Source organism: Aegilops tauschii, chromosome 5 (genome assembly GCF_002575655.3).
Source record: "Aegilops tauschii subsp. strangulata cultivar AL8/78 chromosome 5, Aet v6.0, whole genome shotgun sequence".
In the NCBI taxonomy this organism is placed as follows: domain Eukaryota; kingdom Viridiplantae; phylum Streptophyta; class Magnoliopsida; order Poales; family Poaceae; genus Aegilops; species Aegilops tauschii.
In genome coordinates, this window is record NC_053039.3 from 400,026,616 (window position 1) to 400,047,101 (window position 20,486).

General features: G+C 44.6%; 2 protein-coding genes across 4 annotated transcripts in view; one reads left to right on the plus strand and one right to left on the minus strand.

Moving 5' to 3' along the window:
- LOC109776100 (uncharacterized) overlaps window positions 1-16,713 on the minus strand; it is a 109,777-nt gene extending 93,064 nt beyond the window's left edge. The window contains exons 1-6 of one of the 3 annotated variants that reach the window (XR_012185003.1): window positions 16,404-16,713; window positions 15,966-16,063; window positions 13,404-14,279; window positions 13,138-13,305; window positions 12,515-13,005; window positions 7,396-7,660 (exon numbers count right to left, since the gene is read on the minus strand). Coding sequence is in view for 2 of the 3 variants with exons in the window: in XM_040390579.3 (XP_040246513.1) it covers window positions 12,631-13,005; window positions 13,138-13,305; window positions 13,404-14,279; window positions 15,966-16,063; window positions 16,404-16,428 (1,542 nt within the window). In the remaining variant the exon portion in view is untranslated. Of the gene's footprint in view, window positions 1-7,395; window positions 7,661-12,249; window positions 13,006-13,137; window positions 13,306-13,403; window positions 14,280-15,965; window positions 16,064-16,403 lie in introns of those variants that run through there. The other 2 variants (XM_040390579.3, XM_073500495.1) reach the window with 2 other exon arrangements.
- On the plus strand, window positions 120-3,568 carry LOC109776101 (fasciclin-like arabinogalactan protein 2). Its single transcript, XM_020334775.4, has 2 exons — window positions 120-634; window positions 2,391-3,568. Exons 1-2 carry the CDS (start codon window positions 293-295, stop codon window positions 3,297-3,299), a joined length of 1,251 nt encoding a protein of 416 aa, XP_020190364.1. The 5' UTR covers window positions 120-292; the 3' UTR covers window positions 3,300-3,568.
- Window positions 16,714-20,486: the final 3,773 nt, after the last annotated feature.

A 20,486-nucleotide genomic window follows, 5' to 3' on the forward strand; every position in this document is an offset into this window, starting at 1 on the left:
CAGAACCGGCACCCCGCGAGGGCATCCCCGTAATTACCCCGCAGCTCCAGGGGCACTCGCGCCACCGACTCCCGTCCCTGCCTGCCAGACCCCGCTGCCGCTACGTGCACACAGTACTCCTACTACATAGCCCAGCCAGCACTGGGCCATCATTACACCATCACTCAGTGGTGCTCCGCTCAGCTCAGTGCTCTCCACCAGTCCACCCCACTCCATCCCGAGCTGAGCTAGCGCTAGCGGCCAAGCTCCGGACGCCGACGCGGCAGCGGCAACGACCGAGGAGGAGAGGATAATGGAGGCGCGGCGGCGGGCGTTGCTGGTGGCGCTGGCGGTGCTGGCCCTGGCGGCGGCGGCGGAGGGGTACAACATCACCAAGATCCTGGCGGCGTACCCGGAGTACTCGCAGTTCAACAAGCTGCTGACGCAGACGCGGCTGGCGCAGGACATCAACAAGCGCCGCACCATCACCGTGCTCGTCGTGGCCAACGGCGACATGGGCAGCCTCGCCGGCGGGGGCCGCACGCTGCAGACCATCCGCCACATGCTCCAGATTCACGTCCTCGTCGACTACTACGGCGGCAAGAAGCTCCACCAGCTCGCGCACGGCGTCACCGCATGCTCCTCCATGTTCCAGGTACCGTACCGCACCGTGCCAAGTTATCACCAAGCGGCCACCCTCTTCCTCGCTCACCGCCGGCCAGCTAGCTATCACGCCGCTGCTAGTCACTGCTCTTACTAGAAGAGTCGCCGGTAGATAGACCCAGGCCTCGCCTGGCTGCTAGTCTCAGCTCCGAGACGGAGACTCTGACATGCGGGGACACGCTATCCTCCTGTCGGTGAGGCTGAAATTAGGGGAGTAATTTTGTCGGCACCGCCCATTAGACAGTTTTTGTAGCTTTGAACCTTAACTTAAAGTCACTGTATTAGCATCATTGGACTCTGGACAGTTTAGCTTTGAGCTTTTGAAGCCGCACTTAGGTCTAACTAACTGATCGCATCTCCTCCTACAAAACATTTTCTTTTGTACTAGAAAGAAAAGAGAAACGTCTGTTCTTAAAACAGCAGTAGTCATCGTATGCTGTTTTTTCCTTAACAGAAACACATCTTGAATCCATTTCCGGGCCATTTTCCCAGCTGCTCCTTTGCCGCTCGCAGAAAAGCCGCACCATCGCTCAGCTGTAGCGCGGCTTCATTATTGTTCTTCCTTCTTCGTGATGCAGTGGTAGTTGGTGACTGGTGGATGGGGTTCCGGATAGAATAGGGAAAGCTCCCATCCATGGTGCTGGATGCCCTGCCCTGCTAGCTGCCCAAGCCACTAATCAAAGTTTAAAGCTAGAGATACAGTACTGTACCAAGCAAATATGGGCCACCCAAATGTGGAATTAATGGTGTCTTTGCACTGCTATCAACAGATGATAATGTCGCTTGGCTGAAAAATACGACCCACTAACTAATTTTGGTTCGATACTGACATGACACACGTCGCTTTCGAAGCTAGGCCGGGCCGGCAATGGTTTTATGCACTGATGCGGGCGCACATGCACATGCCGGCCAGTCTCTAAATTATTGGCCTGCGTGATTATGAAGCTGTCGAGTGAGTGTAGTGTAGCCTAGTGCACAACGGTCGCCGTGAGTCGATCAAGTGGCCTTTCTTTCTGCCGATTTTATGGTCAATCATCGACCCATCGAATCCCTCGGCTAGCGGGTCATTTGAAAATGATGGGAATTGGACCTCCCCAGGCTGGATCTCGCCCTTTTTAATCTAGTTTAAACCTTGGAGTGATAGATAAGATTGCCTCTTTGTAACCAAGTGGAGAGCGTGCATGTTGCCGACTTGCTGTCGAGTCAACAACCCACTGGTCGCTTCATTGTTGTCTTTCTGATTGAGGCCAAAACAGTGTACTCCACGTTTGTAATAAATTTGTGATTACTGCACATTTGCCATGAAGATGGCCTACTAATTGGGGTACTAGCTACTACTCCCTCCGTTCCTAAATACTTGTCTTTCTAGGCATTTCAAATGAATATCACATACGGATGTATGTAGACATATTTTAGAGTGTAGATTCACTCATTTTACTCCGTATGTAGTCACTTGTTGAAATGCCTAGAAAGATAAGTATTTAGGAACGGAGGGAGTACAAAATTAAGCGCCGAATTGAAGGGATCACCATCAACATGGACAATCCTTTCCTACTGTTTCTCTGTCCGTAAACATGGGCATGAAGTAGGTGAGCTTAATAATTTGGTTCGTGCAGCATCAGCTAGCTTCTGTACATGAATTCCCATCAATTCAGCTGCAAATGCTTAATTATGATCTTCTTGCTAGTACGAAACCTTTCTACTAGTTCGCCGCAATTAACTGAGATGGGTTAACGGTCGTCGTGCAGGAGTCCGGCGCGGCCCCCGGCATGTCCGGGTACGTGAACATCACGCAGCACCGGGGCGGCAAGGTGACGTTCACGGCGGAGGACGCGGAGGACAGCGCGCCCTCCTCCGCCTTCGTCAAGTCCGTCAAGGAGATCCCCTACGACCTGGCGGTGCTCCAGATCAGCAAGGTGCTGGCCTCGCCGGAGGCCGAGGCGCCCGTGGCGGCGCCGGCGCCCGTCAACATCACCGAGCTGCTCTCCAAGAAGTACTGCAAGAGCTTCGCCGGCCTGCTGGCCGCCGACGCCGACGCCTACAGCACCATCAACGCCACCAAGGACAACGGGCTCACCCTCTTCTGCCCCGTCGACTCCGCCGTCGCCTCCTTCATGCCCAAGTACAAGAACCTGACGGCCAAGGGCCGGACGGCCATCCTGCTCTACCACGCCGTGCCGGACTACTACTCGCTGCAGCTGCTCACCTCCATCAGCGGCAAGGTCAGCACGCTCGCCACCTCCAACGTCGCCAAGAAGGACTACAGCTTCGACGTGGAGAAGGACGGGGAGACCGCGGAGCTCGACACCAAGGTGAACTCCGCGTCGGTCACCTACACCATCAAGGACGACGACCCGCTCGCGGTCTACGCCATCTCCAAGTTCCTGCAGCCCAAGGAGCTGTACAAGATCGCCAAGGACATCGCCCCCGCGCCGGCGCCCGAGGGCCCCAAGAAGAAGAAGACCACCAAGAAGAAGCCCTCCGCGGCCGCCTCGCCCTCGGACGACGACGACGACGATGACTCCGCCGCGGACTCGCCCGACGACTCCTCGTCCGATGACGCCACCGCAGACAAGGACGGCGCCGCGCCGTCCGCGGTCGCCGGGTGGGTGACCGCCGCCGTGGCCGTGGCCTCGGCGCTGGCATTAGCAGCTTGATAAAGGTGTGTGAACTAGTGTGTTTTTGTGCTGAGTTCTCCGAAAATTCGTGGTCCTTGTTATTTATCGCGAAAAATAAGAAGGGCCATTTCATTCATATTTATTACCACGTGTCCTGAAGAAAAAGAAGGAAAAAGACAGGAATTTCCGGGTTTTTGTTGTGATGATCATTTTGTAATGATAGTGGTCAATGGTACTGGAATGTGTGTTTGTGTTTATAATACTACTCCTATATATGAAAGACATCCTGGAGTTAGAGTGCTGTACAATTTTTTAGTTCTACCACTCTACTTTTGCCTTTTTTTAAGCTGTTCATGGCGAACTTTCCGTAGCGACTCGTCAACTTTCATGGAGAAGTGGAGCTTGCCATGTGATCGGTTGATTAACTTTGCTTGTTCAGCTTGTAAAGGGCACGATGCTGTACCCCTTTGCTTGTACAAGGGAACCCTTAGGGTTTCTGGCGCCTCAAGCTGGCACCGCGGCCGGTCTAGCTCATCTCCTTATGGTCTTAGGGCCATGCCACGGAGACGTGGGTGGGCTTCAGTTTTTAGGTGATTTTTTAAGTTTTATTAGGGTTTGTGGCTTGCTCAAAGAGGTAGGGTGATGGTGGTTCTGAAGATGAAATAAGGTTCTCGTCTATTTCAGTGGTGCTTCTAGCGTCATCAGAGGGTCTGTGGAGGTTTGTCTTCGGCTAATCTTGTGGGAATCGGTCAGCGTTTGTCTTTCGTGGATCCGATCTTCATTTGTCTTTATCTGTGTGTCTACAGATTGGACACATCTAATCTACGTGTCTCTTCATCGGCGATGGTTGTTGTTATGGTGCATTGATCCTATATGGTCTTAGCACGATGACTTCCCTACTATCTACTACAATAAAGTTTGTGCGACTCCGTGAGGGAGGAGGGACAATGATAGCGGCACGTTTTCGACTTGCTCCAATTCTTGTAGTCATTGCTAGGCAGTCTACGGACATTGGAGAAAGCCTCCTCTTTTTAGCAATGACTACAAGTGTTGGAGCTCCTTGAAAATTAGCGCAAGGTCTACCTCCTTTTGTTTGACCTCCACTTTCTTGGCTCTTGACCGGTCATTGGCATCATCGAGCTCGAGCTTCTTCTTTTGTATTTCAAAGAAGTTCTTCGTCGCCTCCTCTTTCCGCGCTTCCTCTCTTCTCTCTCTTTCCTCTTCTACTTGACACCTCCTTTTGAGTTATGAACCCCTTTAATATTTCTTGCAGGACGAGTGTTGAATCATCATGCTTTGAATCTATCTTGGAGTTGGTCTTCCCCCTCGGTCTCCTCTCACTTGGGTCGATGACCGATGACCACCCCACCTTTTTTTGGGACGCATATTGGTCTTTCCGCTTTCCACAAGCTTTGTTTGTCATCCAACAATGAGTCAAGATAAATTGCCTGCCCCATGTTCAGCCTTGAAGGTAAAAAGCTTTGATGTGTTCATTTTTTTGATAGCTTACCACATATTCCATGTGGTAAGATATCCAAAGCTTGAAACACCTACATATATAGATGAAACCAACAAGGTACATTCATACGTATGGAAGGATGATATATACTCATATGAACAAGGAAACAAAAAATATACCAGGTCCCTGATGCCAATGCCACTCACGGGATGGGCAACGACATGACCATAGGAGCCACAAAATTTGTTGCACTCCGCTTGGGTAAAGCTCCGCCTCTTCTGAAGCGAGGCACTCTCAAATTTGTAGGGCTCAAACTTCCTATGTTCATGGAAGAATTGCTGGCCCTTGTTCAAAAATGTTCCACCTTTTTTGCTTGGTGCCAATTTTGGGATCCTGTCCAATTTTCATCCAAGGCTCCCAAAGCAACTTGTCCTCATCCTCCGTGTATGCTCCGGTTCTCATGCTTTAATTTGACGCGTCTTTTATGAATTATGACCGGGCCATTTGAGCTAGCTCATTCTCAAACAATGGTTCTTCCTCGATGTCGACACTCTATTGGCATTCGGTCTCTTGGCCTTGTGTCTCTTGGCCACCATCCCCTTGAACACCCTCATTGATCATGTCCGCAATGACATCATCTTAGTACCTCGGGTCGTCCGGCGTCAGGGCCGACATTCCATCAAATAGGTCGCGGGCATCGAGAAAGTTGCCCGGGAAGACCACCCACGAATGCTTCCTTTGCATCACAGTGGACTCGCCGGCCACATGTGCGACATTGAGATCAATGGGAGGCCCCATGGGGATGATCGACACGAAATCAAAGATTTTTTACAAGGTCTCCCGAGGTAAGGTGGAGAAGCGGGACGATGCATGGTCATGTCCAGGAAGGTACCCATGTGTCGGCAGTGATGTTGACATGGAGGGGGACTCCGAAAGCCTGGGCGGTCGGGCCGCCGACGAGCCCGTGCTGGCCGCCACAATGGCGGGTGAGAGAAAGGTTGGCTTGTGGACGATCCCTAGCATAAAGAGGGAGGTTTGCTCGGCCTTGGCGACGATGACCTCAGTGTCCGCAACGGTGGCCCGTGCCTGAGCGGTGACGATAATATCTTCTTTTGTCTTGACCCTCCGCTTCGCCATCTCGGCCACTCTCTGCTTCGGGGTGAGCTTTTTCTTCCGCTTCATGGGGGCCACGACACGGGAAGACACGGCAAGGACTTTGGTAGGGGTGGGTGCGTCGGCCACGACTAAGGTGGGTGTGGGGTTTGGAAGAGGAAAGGGCCGACGTGAGGTTTGGGAGAGTGGAGATGGTGTGCCATGGGTCTACGATTTGACAGGCAGTGTTGCTAGTCAGCGTGTTAGCATCAGGTTAGTGGAGAATTGTAGGGCGCGACTTACTTAAGGGGAAAGAGCGGGTTTTTCATTGGGTTTTCCGGGTCTTTTTGTTTCTTCGTTTTCCTTTGTTTTTCATCGGGTTTTCTTCGTTCCTTTCTCCATTTCACCATATTTTTCTTTTCTTTCTTTTTCTTCGGTTTTCTTTATTACTTTTCACGATTCTCATTTGATTTTTTTTCTTTTCTTTCCTTTTTCTTTGTTTTACTTTGGTTTGCTTTGTTTCTTTCTCGATTTCAATGTTTTTTCTTCATTTTTCTTTGATTTTGTTTTATTTCTTTATCATTTTCATCTGCTTTTCTTCTTGTTTTCCCTCATTTTTTATTGTTTTTCTACACACATTTTGGTATATATATATATACATTTTAATACACTTTAACATTTTTACATAAAAGTTTAAATTTTCTTCAGTAAATTGTCAACATTTTTAAAATATGTTTCAAATGCTTGTTAATATTTTTTGAATACATTGTCAGCATTTTTTAATACTTTTTAACATTTGTTTTAAATGATTTATTAAAAAATTCAAATAAAAGATTAAATTTTTTTAATACATGGTCAACATTTATATATACACATTTAACATTTTTTAAATGCTTGATTAACATTTTCCAAATGCTTGATTGACATTTTTATGTACAATGTAAAAAAAATCATCATTTTCTAGTACATGGTCAACATTTTTTGTACACATTTAACAGTTTTCAAATGCTTAATTAACATTTTTTAAATACTTGTTCAACACTTTTTCACATACTTGTATACATTTTTCATATATGTTATAATTTTTTCCCCTATGCACATTTAACATTTTTCAAATGTTTTTTTAGAGTGTTTTTTGTAATATATATATATTTAAAATATTTTAAAGTATAAAAAATGTAAAAAAGGCAAAAAACAAAATAGGAAACATAAAAAGAAAAAAAAGAGAAAAATGAGACTGTGGCCTCCTACGCGCGTGGGCCGGCCAGAAGAGACATAGGGGCGCCTGTGTGCGACGCTAACCCAGCCCAAATTTAAATTGGAAATGGGTATGGACAGCAAAACGGACATCGGTCCGTTTGCGCACTACGCTAGGCCGTGGTTTTTGTCCGCACGTACAGACACGGATGCAGACGGACGAAATGCATTGGCTCGTCTATGCATGAACACTACAGAAATCAAATTAAACCATCAAGAACCCCGCATGATTAAATATCTCCGTAACCCCACTGGAATTATGTTCAGCCAGCAAGCAGCCTTTAGCGTCTGTGCTCCAACTTCAGTTGTCAGCATCTGCATCGCCGTGTTTCCTTTCCACCCGAAACAATTATTTATTTGACTGAGGTTTCATTAGTGTTTAGCCTGCTGCATACTGTCATTCCTCCCACAACTCAGGGTACATGCTTGATCTGTGTGTGTGCGTATGTTTTTTCGATCAACAGAGGATTTAAAACGAAACCAAACCAGACACAAGTTCCATGTTCAACACCCATAACAAGAAACCGACGCAAGGGGCAAAACTACCATATCTCAGCCGTACAACTACTCTCAACACAACCTTATACTATAACTAGTACAATGCCCGTGCGTTGCCACGGGCTCTTGAAATAGTTTGCAAGAGTTATATAAAGATAATGCATGTTAAATTTCACACGTACGGACAATATAACACAGACACAATTATTTAATAATTAAAGTATATTTTTGCAATGTAAATTGCCAAAAAAAAAATTAACGGCATCTCCTTTTTTATCAACACAGATAGAATGTTCAAAACAATGTCATCGTAATCAACATGGGCAAAACATAGCAAAAAATAAGGACATGCTATTGTTCTACGCGAGACAATAAGCAACTTCAGCATCCAGTGTCCCATCATCTACCATGAAGATTGGGAACTCCGTCGTTCCAAGATATGCTTCAATATTTCAATATTTCAAGATTGGGAACTCATTGCATGTAACTTTTTTCTTGCTTGTTAGCATAAACCCAGATATTGTCACCCCACAACAGAAAACATTAAGGTTTCAAAACAAAAGAAAACATTTGAACAAAAGAAAGTTAACGTATAGCAGATCTCAACCCATCTTACATCGCAAACTGTTAACCCCAATATTTCATGATCTGAATGGGGGAATTAAGGTTGGATTTTGTCTCTGACGAATCAGATTTCTGGACATTGTCAACATCAAGATTCCATCGCATGGTTTCATAACAATCAACCTGTACATGGATCTCTGATTAAATTCTAGCCACTACCATGAAGCTCCCGGTCAGCAAGAGTTGTATTTTTTCTATTTAAGCGGGCACCTAGTTTTTCTAATACATGGATGTAATTCTCCCCATGTGGCTCAAAAGAAGCATGATGCCCCTGGGTTCCTGAACCTTGACCCAACGCCACCCATTTATTTGTGACAATTTATGCCCAAATTTATCTCAAACAAAAGGTATGCCCAGATCTGTAATACAAGCAGCTGAACAATTAAAAAATATAAATATCCTAGCCTTCTTTTTCATACGACTCATGAGATTCTACAGCAACAAAAATGATTTTACATTGTTTTTCACACACACATGAACCAAAGCTGCTAGGCAGCAATATTCCACCATTTGACAATAACTATAACGATAAAGAATGACTACCAGACCATATCCTTTACTACATAATGGAATACTAATGTGCAAACAAATGCCACCATTGCTCCTGAAGTATTCATATCATCGAGTAAGAATGGTTGCATGTTTATCACCTTTTCCAATCCAATGAAACTGATGTTATAACGCATTACACATGCTATGAAAGAAATTGATGAGAACAATATTACATTTGCTCTTACTGCAAATCAACACCAACAAATCTATAATAGGTTCATGCATAAAGCAAGTGAATTTGAAAAAGAAACCAGAACCTTATTAAGTGATCCTAATTCCATGCGAAGTTGCCTAGGAAAAATAGAAGTGGAGGATCAAGGTGGATTCCAAATAATAGTAATATAATACTCCTTCAAGGTAAAAAAAATGAAATCTAGTGGGTACAAGCATTTTGAATAATAAACAAAATTAAGATCTAACTATATACGTGCAATACATGTTTCTAAAATTCAAAGTATGTATGAATATATGTAAATAAAAGTTTTGCTTAGGTCAGCATACAACAAAAGTTAATTAAAATTCAATAGACTTCTATGAGATGACATGAGTGACGATCGGTGCAGGTTTATGGCATTGAGCATCATCTACTAACCCTTCAAAATGATGATTTTCATTTGGACCAAGTACATCTCAAGCTGCAAGCACAATAAAATCACCATGGGCTTGGAGCCCACCATCTCTCCACGTTCCTGCATGTGAAGAATTAACCAGTGCCCCAAGTCAGAACTACTGCTAACCTTATTCATGTAGACCTTACTAAAAATTCAGAAAATATGCAGAGTATCCATTTTTGTTAACCTAGCTATCTGCAGTCCAAGACAGAGCGTGACCATAATCCACACTACAACACATGGATATAGCTACCTTATGGGGCATATATGCCTAATCCTCATATCTTCTTGTTTGGAAAAGAGTTGACCATTTGCACATAGTATAGAATGGCGAAGATTGAACATGCTCTCGTACAATTGGGGAATGGTGTGGAGCTCCATAAGCGACGGCGGCGATGCCGGCTACAATTGTTCTAACAGGAACTAATTTGCTTACTCTTCGTTTTCAGTTAACCACATAGTACTACACTGCCATATACAAAATCAGGAGAGGAAGGTACCTTCTGTACGCCCACTGCACGGGAGAGTTTTGTGGCGGACTGTATACCTGGACGCGATAATCTTGTTTCGGAGGAGCGCCCAACTGCGGCATGGAGGTCAGAGAGGGGTGAGAGCCGGACCGGCATGATTCACACAGTGCAAACCTGATAAACAAAACGCAAAAGTCCAGCACCTGGTTTACTGCAAGGAGCTCGCTGGTGTCCAGATTCAACCCGAGGTAGACTTGCCCATTATCTCGCCCTTCCGCCATCGGATCGGCGGGATGTCCCCTGCTCAGCCGCTCCCGTCGACAGGTACGGCCGTCCGCGACTGCAGGCGTTGTGGCGGCGAGGGACTCTTGGAGATGCGATCGAGCAGCCTACCCCTTGACTTGCAGAGGCAGGAGCTGATATGGACGCCGATCCCACTGAGGGGCCCGACGAAGTGCTGGTGCGGACTTGATGATTCGACACATGAAGTCGAATAGATCATGGAACCCGGCACCGCCGCCGGCATCAGCGGGGTCCCGTCGCATGGGTCGTGGTCTAGGCTCGGGGGTCGTGTCGACGGCGGCATGGAGGTAAGAGAGGTGAGAGCCTGCTGGCCGTGCCCTTCCTCCCCTCCCTTCCTTCTGTTCTCCCTGAAACCGCAGCAGGCCATGGAGGAGCTCAGCCGCCGCCGCCGTCCCTCCGACTCTCGCCGGAGCCGTCCGTCGTCGACCCGATCCTGCTGCCATCCGCCAGATCCACAGCAGCCCCGCCGGAGCCCACAACTTGGCCATCACCGTTCCCTCGAGATGCCGCCGCCTCCCCGTGTTGACCGCGTCGCTCACCTGCATTCAGGGATCTTTCGATATCGGATTGTGTTTTCCTTTCCTTGGATTAGGAAACGATGTACCGGGGTCGACGCGGGGTGCGCGGAACGTTTGGTACGGCAGAGTTTTCGTCCGCCCAGGTAAATTGCTAAGCGCGTTTTTGGCTCTGGATTAGATTAAATTAAGTGATTCTGATCATGTGGTTATAATTGAGCTATGTTGTTATGTGTACGTTAGGCTGGGTACACTTAGCGATGTACATGTTTTCTTCTTTAATAAGTAGTAGAGATGGTTTACCTATGAATTTCTTTAAATCCATTATTTGTTTCCTCAAAATCTATTATTTATTTCCTAAAGCAAATTGCATTAATGAGAGAAATTCACTGATTTGGTTAAGGTAGGAAAGAATCTATTATTTGTTTCCTAAAGCAAATTGCATTAATGGAAGAGATCCGTTGATTTGGCTAAGGTAGGAAAGAATCTATCATTTGTTTCCTAAAGCAAATTGCATTTATGAAAGAGATTCGTTGATTTGGCTAAGCTAGGAAAGTTAGATCCGTGATCTTTTGTCATTACGAAAGTGTTGAAAATAAACCGTATTAAATCTATTATTTGTTTCCTGAATCTATTATTTATTTCCTAAAGCAAATTGCATTAATGAGAGAAATTCATTGGTTTGGTTAAGGTATGAAATAATCTATTATTTGTTTCCTAAAGCAAATTGCATTAATGGAAGAGATCCGTTGATTTGGTTAAGATAGGAAAGAATCTATTATTTGTTTCCTAAAGCAAATTGCATTAATGGAAGAGATCCGTTGAGTTGGCTAAGGTAGGAAAGAATCTATCATTTGTTTCCTAAAGCAAATTGCATTTATGAAAGAGATTCGTTGATTTGGCTAAGCTAGGAAAGTTAGATCCGTGATCTTTTGTCATTACGAAAGTGTTGAAAATAAACCGTATTAAATCTATTATTTGTTTCCTGAATCTATTATTTATTTCCTAAAGCAAATTGCATTAATGAGAGAAATTCATTGGTTTGGTTAAGGTAGGAAAGAATCTATTATTTGTTTCCTAAAGCAAATTGCATTAATGGAAGAGATCCGTTGATTTGGTTAAGGTAGGAAAGAATCTATTATTTGTTTCCTAAAGCAAATTGCATTAATGGAAGAGATCCGTTGATTTGGCTAAGGTAGGAAAGAATCTATCATTTGTTTCCTAAAGCAAATTGCATTTATGAAAGAGATTCAATGATTTGGCTAAGCTAGGAAAGTTAGATCCGTGATCTTTTGTCATTAGGAAAGTGTTGAAAATAAACCGTATTAAATCCATTATTTATTTCCTGAAAATCTATTATTTATTTCCTAAAGCAAATTGCATTAATGAGAGAAATTCACTGATTTGGTTAAGGTAGGAAAGAATCTATTATTTGTTTCCTAAAGCAAATTGCATTAATGGAAGAGATCTGTTGATTTGGCTAAGGTAGGAAAGAATCTATTATTTGTTTCCTAAAGCAAATTACATTTATGAAAGAGATTCGTTGATTTGGCTAAGCTAGGAAAGTTAAATCCGTGATCTTTTGTCATTAGGAAAGTGTTGAAAATAAACCGTACCGGACTACCAACTCCTCCATTAGGTTTTTTTTCGCTGGTTAATCTTGGTAGGTCTTTTTTCGTTGGTTAACCTTCGTAGGTCTATTTTTTTGGTACGTGGATGGGTGCGGGTTGGGGCCTCAGGAGGAGGTTTTTTCGGTTTCTGGTGGATAAGTCAGAGGTGGGAGTGAGGACGAAAAAAAACCGGACAAAAATGGTGGGACGAAAATAAACCCGGAACGGAGACTACCAACTGCTCCATTAGGAGTAGAGATAACGAAAAGCCTAAAACCAAGGACACAACTAGTCTCAACACAACCTTATACAAGGGACATGTTGTCACTCATCACCGCATTTGCATTCTTCATCAGGGACGCCCCAAGTTATCTCCCTTCTAAGTCAAAGGGCATGCAGGGCATCGGCTGCAAGGCTCCACGACATTCAACTTAGCCGTGGAGGGAACTTTTCCCTCGATGTAAGTCTGGATAGCCGCAAGCGCTTTAGGGGCTTCCATATAAGTTTCTTTGCCCACAAAGCATCTGTCAAGCTCGGAACAAGTCGGCCCACCATCAGTTATGTCCAGTGTGAGGCACTCGAGCGATGGTGTGCTGTCAAGAATATGACATGTGAGCTTAACCAATAGCTTTGTGGAGCGGAATTTAGTGATCTTCACATGCCTAAGATTAGCATAGCATTGTCCTGGAATCCGCCCCAATTGTGAGGGGGGGTCTTCAAAAATTGAGTCATGCTCCCGGCGTCTCATTGGTGCCTGCAGATGAATTGAAAAACCAACTTACGTGAATTTATTTTTTTGCGGGGAACTTACGTGAATCTATTATTGCTCTAAACAATAAATACAGCAGTCACTAAGAAATATCTCAGCAGGCCAACAGTTACTTACATCTAGGTGGAAAGTCTCCAAGCAAGGAGACGCGTCGAGAAAAGAAACCAGCGAGAAAATATCATAGTCCGCATACAGATATGTCGAGGCAAAGTTCCATCTAAATAAATAAATATTCAAATATTTGAGGTGGAGGAATTTGCTTGCTACCGTTGGTGTACTGACCATCTGCATAAATAAAAATATCTAACATCAATCCCCTTGCTATATAATAACTACAGATATGCGCATATGTCCATAGACACCTCAAGTTTTAGAGTATGTACCTCGTAATACGAATGCATAGTAAGCCTTTCAAGATTCGGCATACTGGATGTGAGCACGGCAAGAGCATAATGAAGAACACAGGAATGTGATATGAAAATTTCCTTCATCTGCAGTGATTCTCCAAGAAATAGCTGTAATTGTTGATCTACATCATCATCATCATGAAAATAGTGAAAACTGGAGATATTTGGAGCCTTGCTTTCAATCACTTGCAGCATGGGACAACGGAACACCATCAGGTAGCTGAGGCGCTGCAGCAGGGAAGGTATCTTTATGGAAATTATCTCACTACAATCCTTGAGTTCCAATCGCTCCAAAGCCAAAGAATTGGAAAGAAGGAACCCCAACTCATCACTCTCAATATTCACACAAGACAGACATAGACTCGTCAGGCTTCTCGTGCAACCGATTCCTACCGTGGGGTGGAAGGCGCAACCTAAAAGGTCTAGCTCACGAATGGTGTTTCCGCTGCCATTAGACAAAAGTGGGCATGGAAAGTTGTAGATTGCCTTTTCTGATAAATGGTCACTTTTTGAATAGAGTATGAGGCTGAGTTCTTCTATGCCTGGTGTAACAGCAATCTGGAGCCAACTATCAAGACAATTTCCGGTGTTGGCATTGTAAGGACCATAGAATCCAAGGCTGAGTGTCTTCACACCAGTGCCTAAGTGGTTTCTCAGAATATGGTCAACTCTGCTGTTGTAATCTCTTGTTGTTATTCTCCGTCTACGTGCACTTTTTGTGTAGCCCATTGTTTTCTTACTGAAGATGAGGTTGGACCGGCACCTCCACAAACGTTTAAAGGACTGAGACACGCTCGCAGCACGCGCAGCATCTTTCAGTGGCAAAAAGGAGCATATATGATGCCAGATATCCTGCATGCATAAGTACAGAAATTCAAATTTAGAATTGCAGAGGCAAAAAGTATTAATAAGTACTCTATCCGTTCCAAAATACTTTTTCTAGAACTGTCCTAAGTCAAACTTCATTAAGTTTTATCATGTGTATAGAAAAATATATTAATATCTTACTAAGTCAAATACGTATAATGAAACTATAGAAACTAACTTGGTGTTGTAGATGTTGGTATATTCTCAATAAAACTTGGTCAAACTTTAAAATGCCTGACTTGGAACAAACAAAAACCTCAAGTATTTTGAAACGGAGAAAGTACAAGGTAATAAGACCAAAACCTTTGTGCAGTGTCAGACACAGCATCAGGCATGGTTTGCATACGTGTCCAGGTCGTGGCTAAGCATTTCCACGTAAGAAGAACATTTGTTGGTTCAGACAAGGCTGGGGCAGGGTAGGAGCATGTCATCTGGCATGAAAACGTATCATGCGGAAACCCATGGCCATGTTCAGTGGAACACGCAAACTAAGAGCATAAGCCGTTGGAAACTAAACGTTCACAGGCAAACCACAGCCATCGCAGGCGCAACGCCCCTTCTGATGAAAACCAGATTTTTTGTGCACAGGAAAGGTCTGATGGTGCTTGAGATTTCCTGTCTCAGACCTCTGATCCCTCCAGTTACCTTCCTCTACATCCTGAATGCAAGGGAGAAGAGGGTGCTTGGGAGAAAAAGGTGGAAACACAAGAAAAGACAAAGTCTGCTTGGCCTGGCCCTTTGCCATCTCTGAAACTGCTCCATTTATTGTCTGCAGATGATCTACAGACGAGGCCTTTGTGGAGTCACGGGGAAATTATAGAGAAAACTACAGGAAGTGTGCAATTCATATGCAAGTACAACACATGGTTAAAGCACACTTGCATAAGATATCCGAGGTTGGGACCACAGTGTCCTAAGTGTGACAGACCCTGTCATTTGGCATCTTCAAAGCGAAGTTGCAGATGCTGAAGAAGACTAGGATTGTAGAACTAGTTGCTGCATTGCAGCGATGTTTAGATGCTTATCCTAGATTTTAGTTTATTACATAACTCATGTTGAGCACTGTCTGCTAGCTCATCCTAGTATATTGAACATTACCCAGCTTTTTGATGCAGAACTATGATAAATTGGTAATATCAGAGCATAGGACGAGTTTGTTGTTTCAGTTAGCACAAATATATATCAAAAATATATTATATGTAGTACACACATATACATACACACATTACATCAATTATATTATATTTAGTAGCTGTGGGAATCACTGGGTAGCTCAATGGTAAAATACATGGCCGTGCTACCAAGCAACCCAGGTTCAAATCACTTTCCTTGGGTGTGCTAGTAGCCCTAGGCGGCCAGTCTTAAGGACAAGCTGCAATGGCTTCAAAGGTGATTTTGACCGTAGTAATCAGAGTAAATGAGACACAAGATGCTGCTGGTTCCAGGAAAAATAGTTCTACCAAGTATACAAATAAAGATATAAAGGAATCAGCTGATACTAGATACAAAGTTTTGTGCTGGAGAATTAAAAGCGCAACCATTATAAGTTGGAACAGAATCACAGCTACTACCAAGGATTGTAGCCGATTACAGTTCACTCATACATTCAGGTAGCATAGTGATAAATCTACTATCGTTATAGTACTCCGTTATCAGCGTTTCTTGACATACCTCTGGAAGGCGTGAGACTGAATATCTTAATCTTTTGCCAGTTTGAGAAACATCCATTTGCGAGCGCTTTCGTTTAGCAACTGAACCAACTGATACATCTGCAGCAGGTCATCGTTATGGTAAGTAGACAACGGCAAACGAAGGAACACAGCAAGCACATGAACACACATTATATTGATCTAATATAAGTATGACCCGTTGTGCAGCTTTGTGCAAGAACACCAATGACATTGTAAGAAAGAAAAACTAGTTCCAATTTTATAAGAAAGCTTCGTTGTAAAATTTCCAATAGAACATGACAGCGACACACACAATACAGTGAGATCTGAGGTGGATATGCTTGAGCAAACTGCCTATTTTTTGTATGAACAACTGGAGCATAAAGGGGGCTAATCTGTTGCATAAGGCAGTGGAGTAATAGTAGCCAGAATTTGAGACCTAGAGGATGTGCCAGCCAGGGCATGTGAAGATAAAATAACAGAGACGAAGAAGCAGTGACTTACGGAGGCCTTGGATTTGCCGGCGACGAGGATCCTGCTTCGGCAACATCATAAGAGGCGGAGCGATAGCAGCCCCATGGGTCGACACGGAAAATCCCCTCTTTTCCGCTCTGCCTCCTCTGACTCTCGAGCCCTCTATTTATTGGTATCTATTTGATCGGATTTGACTCCAGCGATATAGGAGGAGGAGGCTCCGAAGGGGTGGTGAAAGGAATCCGCGTGTGACCCCGGGCCTCTCGTGTCCCCGGCCCCCTCTGGGCAGGCAAAGAGAAACCCTGAGAAACTCTCTCGCATGGGCCCACCAGGAGATGTTTTTTTTTTTATTAAAAAAAGTTGCCATTCAGGAGACGTTTTCCTTAAGTTGCCCACCAAGAGATGTTGCTGCTATCGGCTTCACATATTTCATCATGTTTTCTTGAAAAACTTCCAATCTACCCTCCGGCCCGAAGATACACCCACATCTAGGCAAATCTAAGACAAGAATTTTAAGACGAAGATAATATTCATTAAACATCATGACAACACAAAGGAAACTCTTCCACGAGAACTAGTTATCACACGTTCCTGCCACTGACTCCGCCACCGCTATGGCGACGTAGCATTAGCCTCTCCGTCGCTGCCCCGACGTCTACCTCCGTTATATTCATGTTGTTTTGCGCGGCTTCTTCATGATGGTTGACGTCTACGGTTTTGTACAATCGGTTGTGCCTAGTGGCATCAGCAGCGGCTAGGGCGTATCTGGCGACGGGGACCTAGGTCATTCTCCTGGTCTGGATGGAGCTTGGCTTCGATCCTTGTTGTCTTTCTGTAGGGATGAAGACTACCTGATGTTTGCGTATGTCTGAAGGTGTTTTGGGATCGTCTGTCCGTGGCTCGTTTGGGAACGACAAACTACACTGTCATGAAGTTTTTGCAAGACTGAGCGTGCTGATGTTGCATGTTGCAAGATTGCTCTCAATCTATATGTGTTGGCAGCAATGGAGCTTTTGAGCCGGAATGTTCGTTTGCTTGTAGACATTCAGACGCGGCACAACCTAGTGTGAATTTTGTGTTTGAGACGCATCTGGATGAAACTAAGGCGGATGAGTTGATGCATAAATTGCGGGTAGATCATAGGATTGTTGCTCCAAGTTTATCAACGATCTAATCATAAGAAGTCGTGCAAGGCAAATACATGATCAGGTGAATGCTAACTTAAGTTCATCATTTGACCTTGAAAACATGATTGTGCCTTCACCTCCTTTGGTGTTGGTTGAACTCAGGTCATATACTCACCCCTATAAATGCACGCATGCATATCACTGAAAGGCCTGAAATAAATCCAGAAAAATTCTACCACTAATGCCAAGTCTAAGACTTGAACCCTAGTGGGTTAGTTTCTTCACAAGGAACCTAACCATCCGAGCTACTTCAGTTGGCTGTGGGTTTATATCTAGTAGTACTATTTACATGCAAGTCCTTTTAGATTATTACTTATGGGGGAGCACCTAAACCATCTGCTGCATTGCTAATCTCTTTGTCATGCTACTACCGCCTCGGTCGTCTCTCTAGATCATTGCTAATCTCTTCCTTGCTCTGATCCAGGTTGAACCATCTGCTGCAACTACCCAAAGCCTGCGAGGGCTGCCGCCATCTTCGTCAGGCTACTGCCGCCTCGGCCGTCTCTCTAAGATCATCTCCAGCAAATGATGAATAAGTTGGTGCCCAAAAACGTTTTTAGGGTAGGAGAGAGAAGGTTTTTGGGCACCACGGCTGCTGTTACTCCCACGAATGATGTAAAAGTGGTGCCCAAAAATTATTGCCTTATTTTCTTTTACTCCACATTTGTGTACATATTGAAACAAAACATGATATGATAATTTAAACTTTTCTTGAAACTAACACCGGGGGAAGGCTCCCCACCTGAATATATTTCACCGAAAACTTTTTACCAGGGAGTTTACACAAGGCAGGAGGAGAGGTAATCATGCCACAGCCCGACATGATCCCTGAGAGCTGCCCTTTTGAGGCAATGAGCCCAAAGGGTAAGGTCTACAATAATGTTAGAAATTACATCATTAGGGCATACGTCAATGTTTCTAAACACCTTGGAGTTCCTAGCATCCCAAATTTTCTAGAGCATCAAGGATGATGAAAGGACAAATATCCCCCGGCAGTCCAGAGTTGTTGGGGGCGGACCAGAGTGTTGAGATCGATGAGTAGGTTGGTTGGAGATCAAGGGCAGCCCAAATGGCACATGAAGATGGGCATCCAAAGAACAAGTGTGCCCGGTCTTCAGGAGCAACAGAGCACCAGGCACATGTACGAGAGTCCTGTTGGGAATCGTTGCATGGAAAACAAAAAAAATTCTACGCACACGCAATGATCTATCCATGGAGATGCATAGCAACGGGGGGGGGGGGGGGGGGAGTGTGTTTAGGTACCCTTGTAGACCGTAAGCGGAAGCGTTTCACAATGCGATTGATGTAGTCGAACTTTCTTCGGGATCCACCGACCGAGTACCGAAACGTACGGCACTTTCGAGTTCTGCACACGTTCATCTCGGTGACGTCCCTCGCCTTCTTGATCTAGCAAGACGTCGAGGTTGTAGATGAGTTCTGTCAGCACGACGGCGTGGTGATAGTGATGGTGAAGTGATTTCCGCAGGGCTTCGCCTAAGCACTACGAAAATATGACTAGGGGAGTAAATGGTGGAGGGGGGCACCGCACACGGCTAGGCAATTGTCTGTTGTGTGCTAGGCGCCCCCACTGGTACAGCGAGATGCTATACAAACGGTTTTTAACCCCTTTCCGCGACGTCATTTGGAACCTTCGTCAAGTGAGTGTGGGCGATAGGGGGGTCCTTCCCACACGACCCAGAAACCGTCGGGGGTATGCCCTCCTGGCACACACGCTCGGCAAAATGAGGTCGTGTGCGACCGGCGAGCGATCAAATACGGTTATACGTACAGTAGTGCTAAAAATACAATTATACAGGCGAAATCGTTTCCGGTCGTAAGTACATCGCACACAGTCAGTCCCCGCTAAACGGTTCCGTTCGTATATACATCCCACACGGTCGCTCCAAGAAAAACGTTTCCGTTCGTAGGTACATCACACAAGATATTAACAATTTTATCATTTGCGTTATTGAATGCATCACACACGGTGCGCAGAAAAAACTGTGTGGCAAAGGCTGTCCATCACATACAGTTTTTATGTGGTAAACGTTTGCGCAAGGTGGCCTAACGCAAACAGTTTTCAAGAGAAGGTCGTGTGTGATTGTTCATTGATCTAACACGGTTTATTCCTAGAAACTGTGTCCGTTGCCTGAGGTCATCGCCCACGGTATTTTCTCAACAACCGTTTGCAATAGCAAAACCCAATTAGCAGGCTAATTCGCCATTAGCAGGCTAATTGCCCTATTATTAATAATCTATTTATTAATCTAATTGACATTCATATTAAGCACATAATATATTTCATTTCCATATTAAGAAAGCAGGATTTCATAATTGAAATACATCAGAGTACAACATGATATAGCTTTAGCACTCAGCTACCCCATTACACAACTGCACCAGCACCAAGTTTCGCATGCAACATGTAGAACCTTTCGAAATTAGCATCATAGACGGTACATAGACAGATGCATCTCATCTGAAAAACTGCTGAAGCAGAAGGCGAATATTGAACCTTCATTCATGTTGAAGGTCTTTGCAACTTTAGGCCAGTGACTGTGGATGATTGTCCATCCGTCCTTCGTCCTCTTCAGAAACACTTCAATATTGAATCGTGGGTGATGTATTAAAACCTTCCTCGCCTACTGACCATAGAGGTGGTTTGAGAGGTAATCATCAGTGAATTGCTTTGGAAAGGCCTGAAAATAAGGATGTGCATAAATATTTTCTCTATATTGGAAATGGGGCAAACGAATAAAAAAAGGCAAGGTATAATAGTTAGTACCATCTTATAGTGAACTGATGTCTTCTTCATTGTGTAGACAAAGATCTTGTTGTTTTTTGTCGCTAATTTCTTTACC

What these genes read in the sequence shown, in the direction of transcription:
- LOC109776101 (XM_020334775.4), top strand. Translation starts at nt 293, where the DNA reads ATGGAGGCGCGGCGGCGGGCGTTGCTGGTGGCGCTGGCGGTGCTGGCC. An exon ending in CATGCTCCTCCATGTTCCAG is followed by an intron (nt 635 to 2,390) that starts GTACCGTACCGC and finishes GTCGTCGTGCAG; the next exon opens with GAGTCCGGCGCGGCCCCCGG.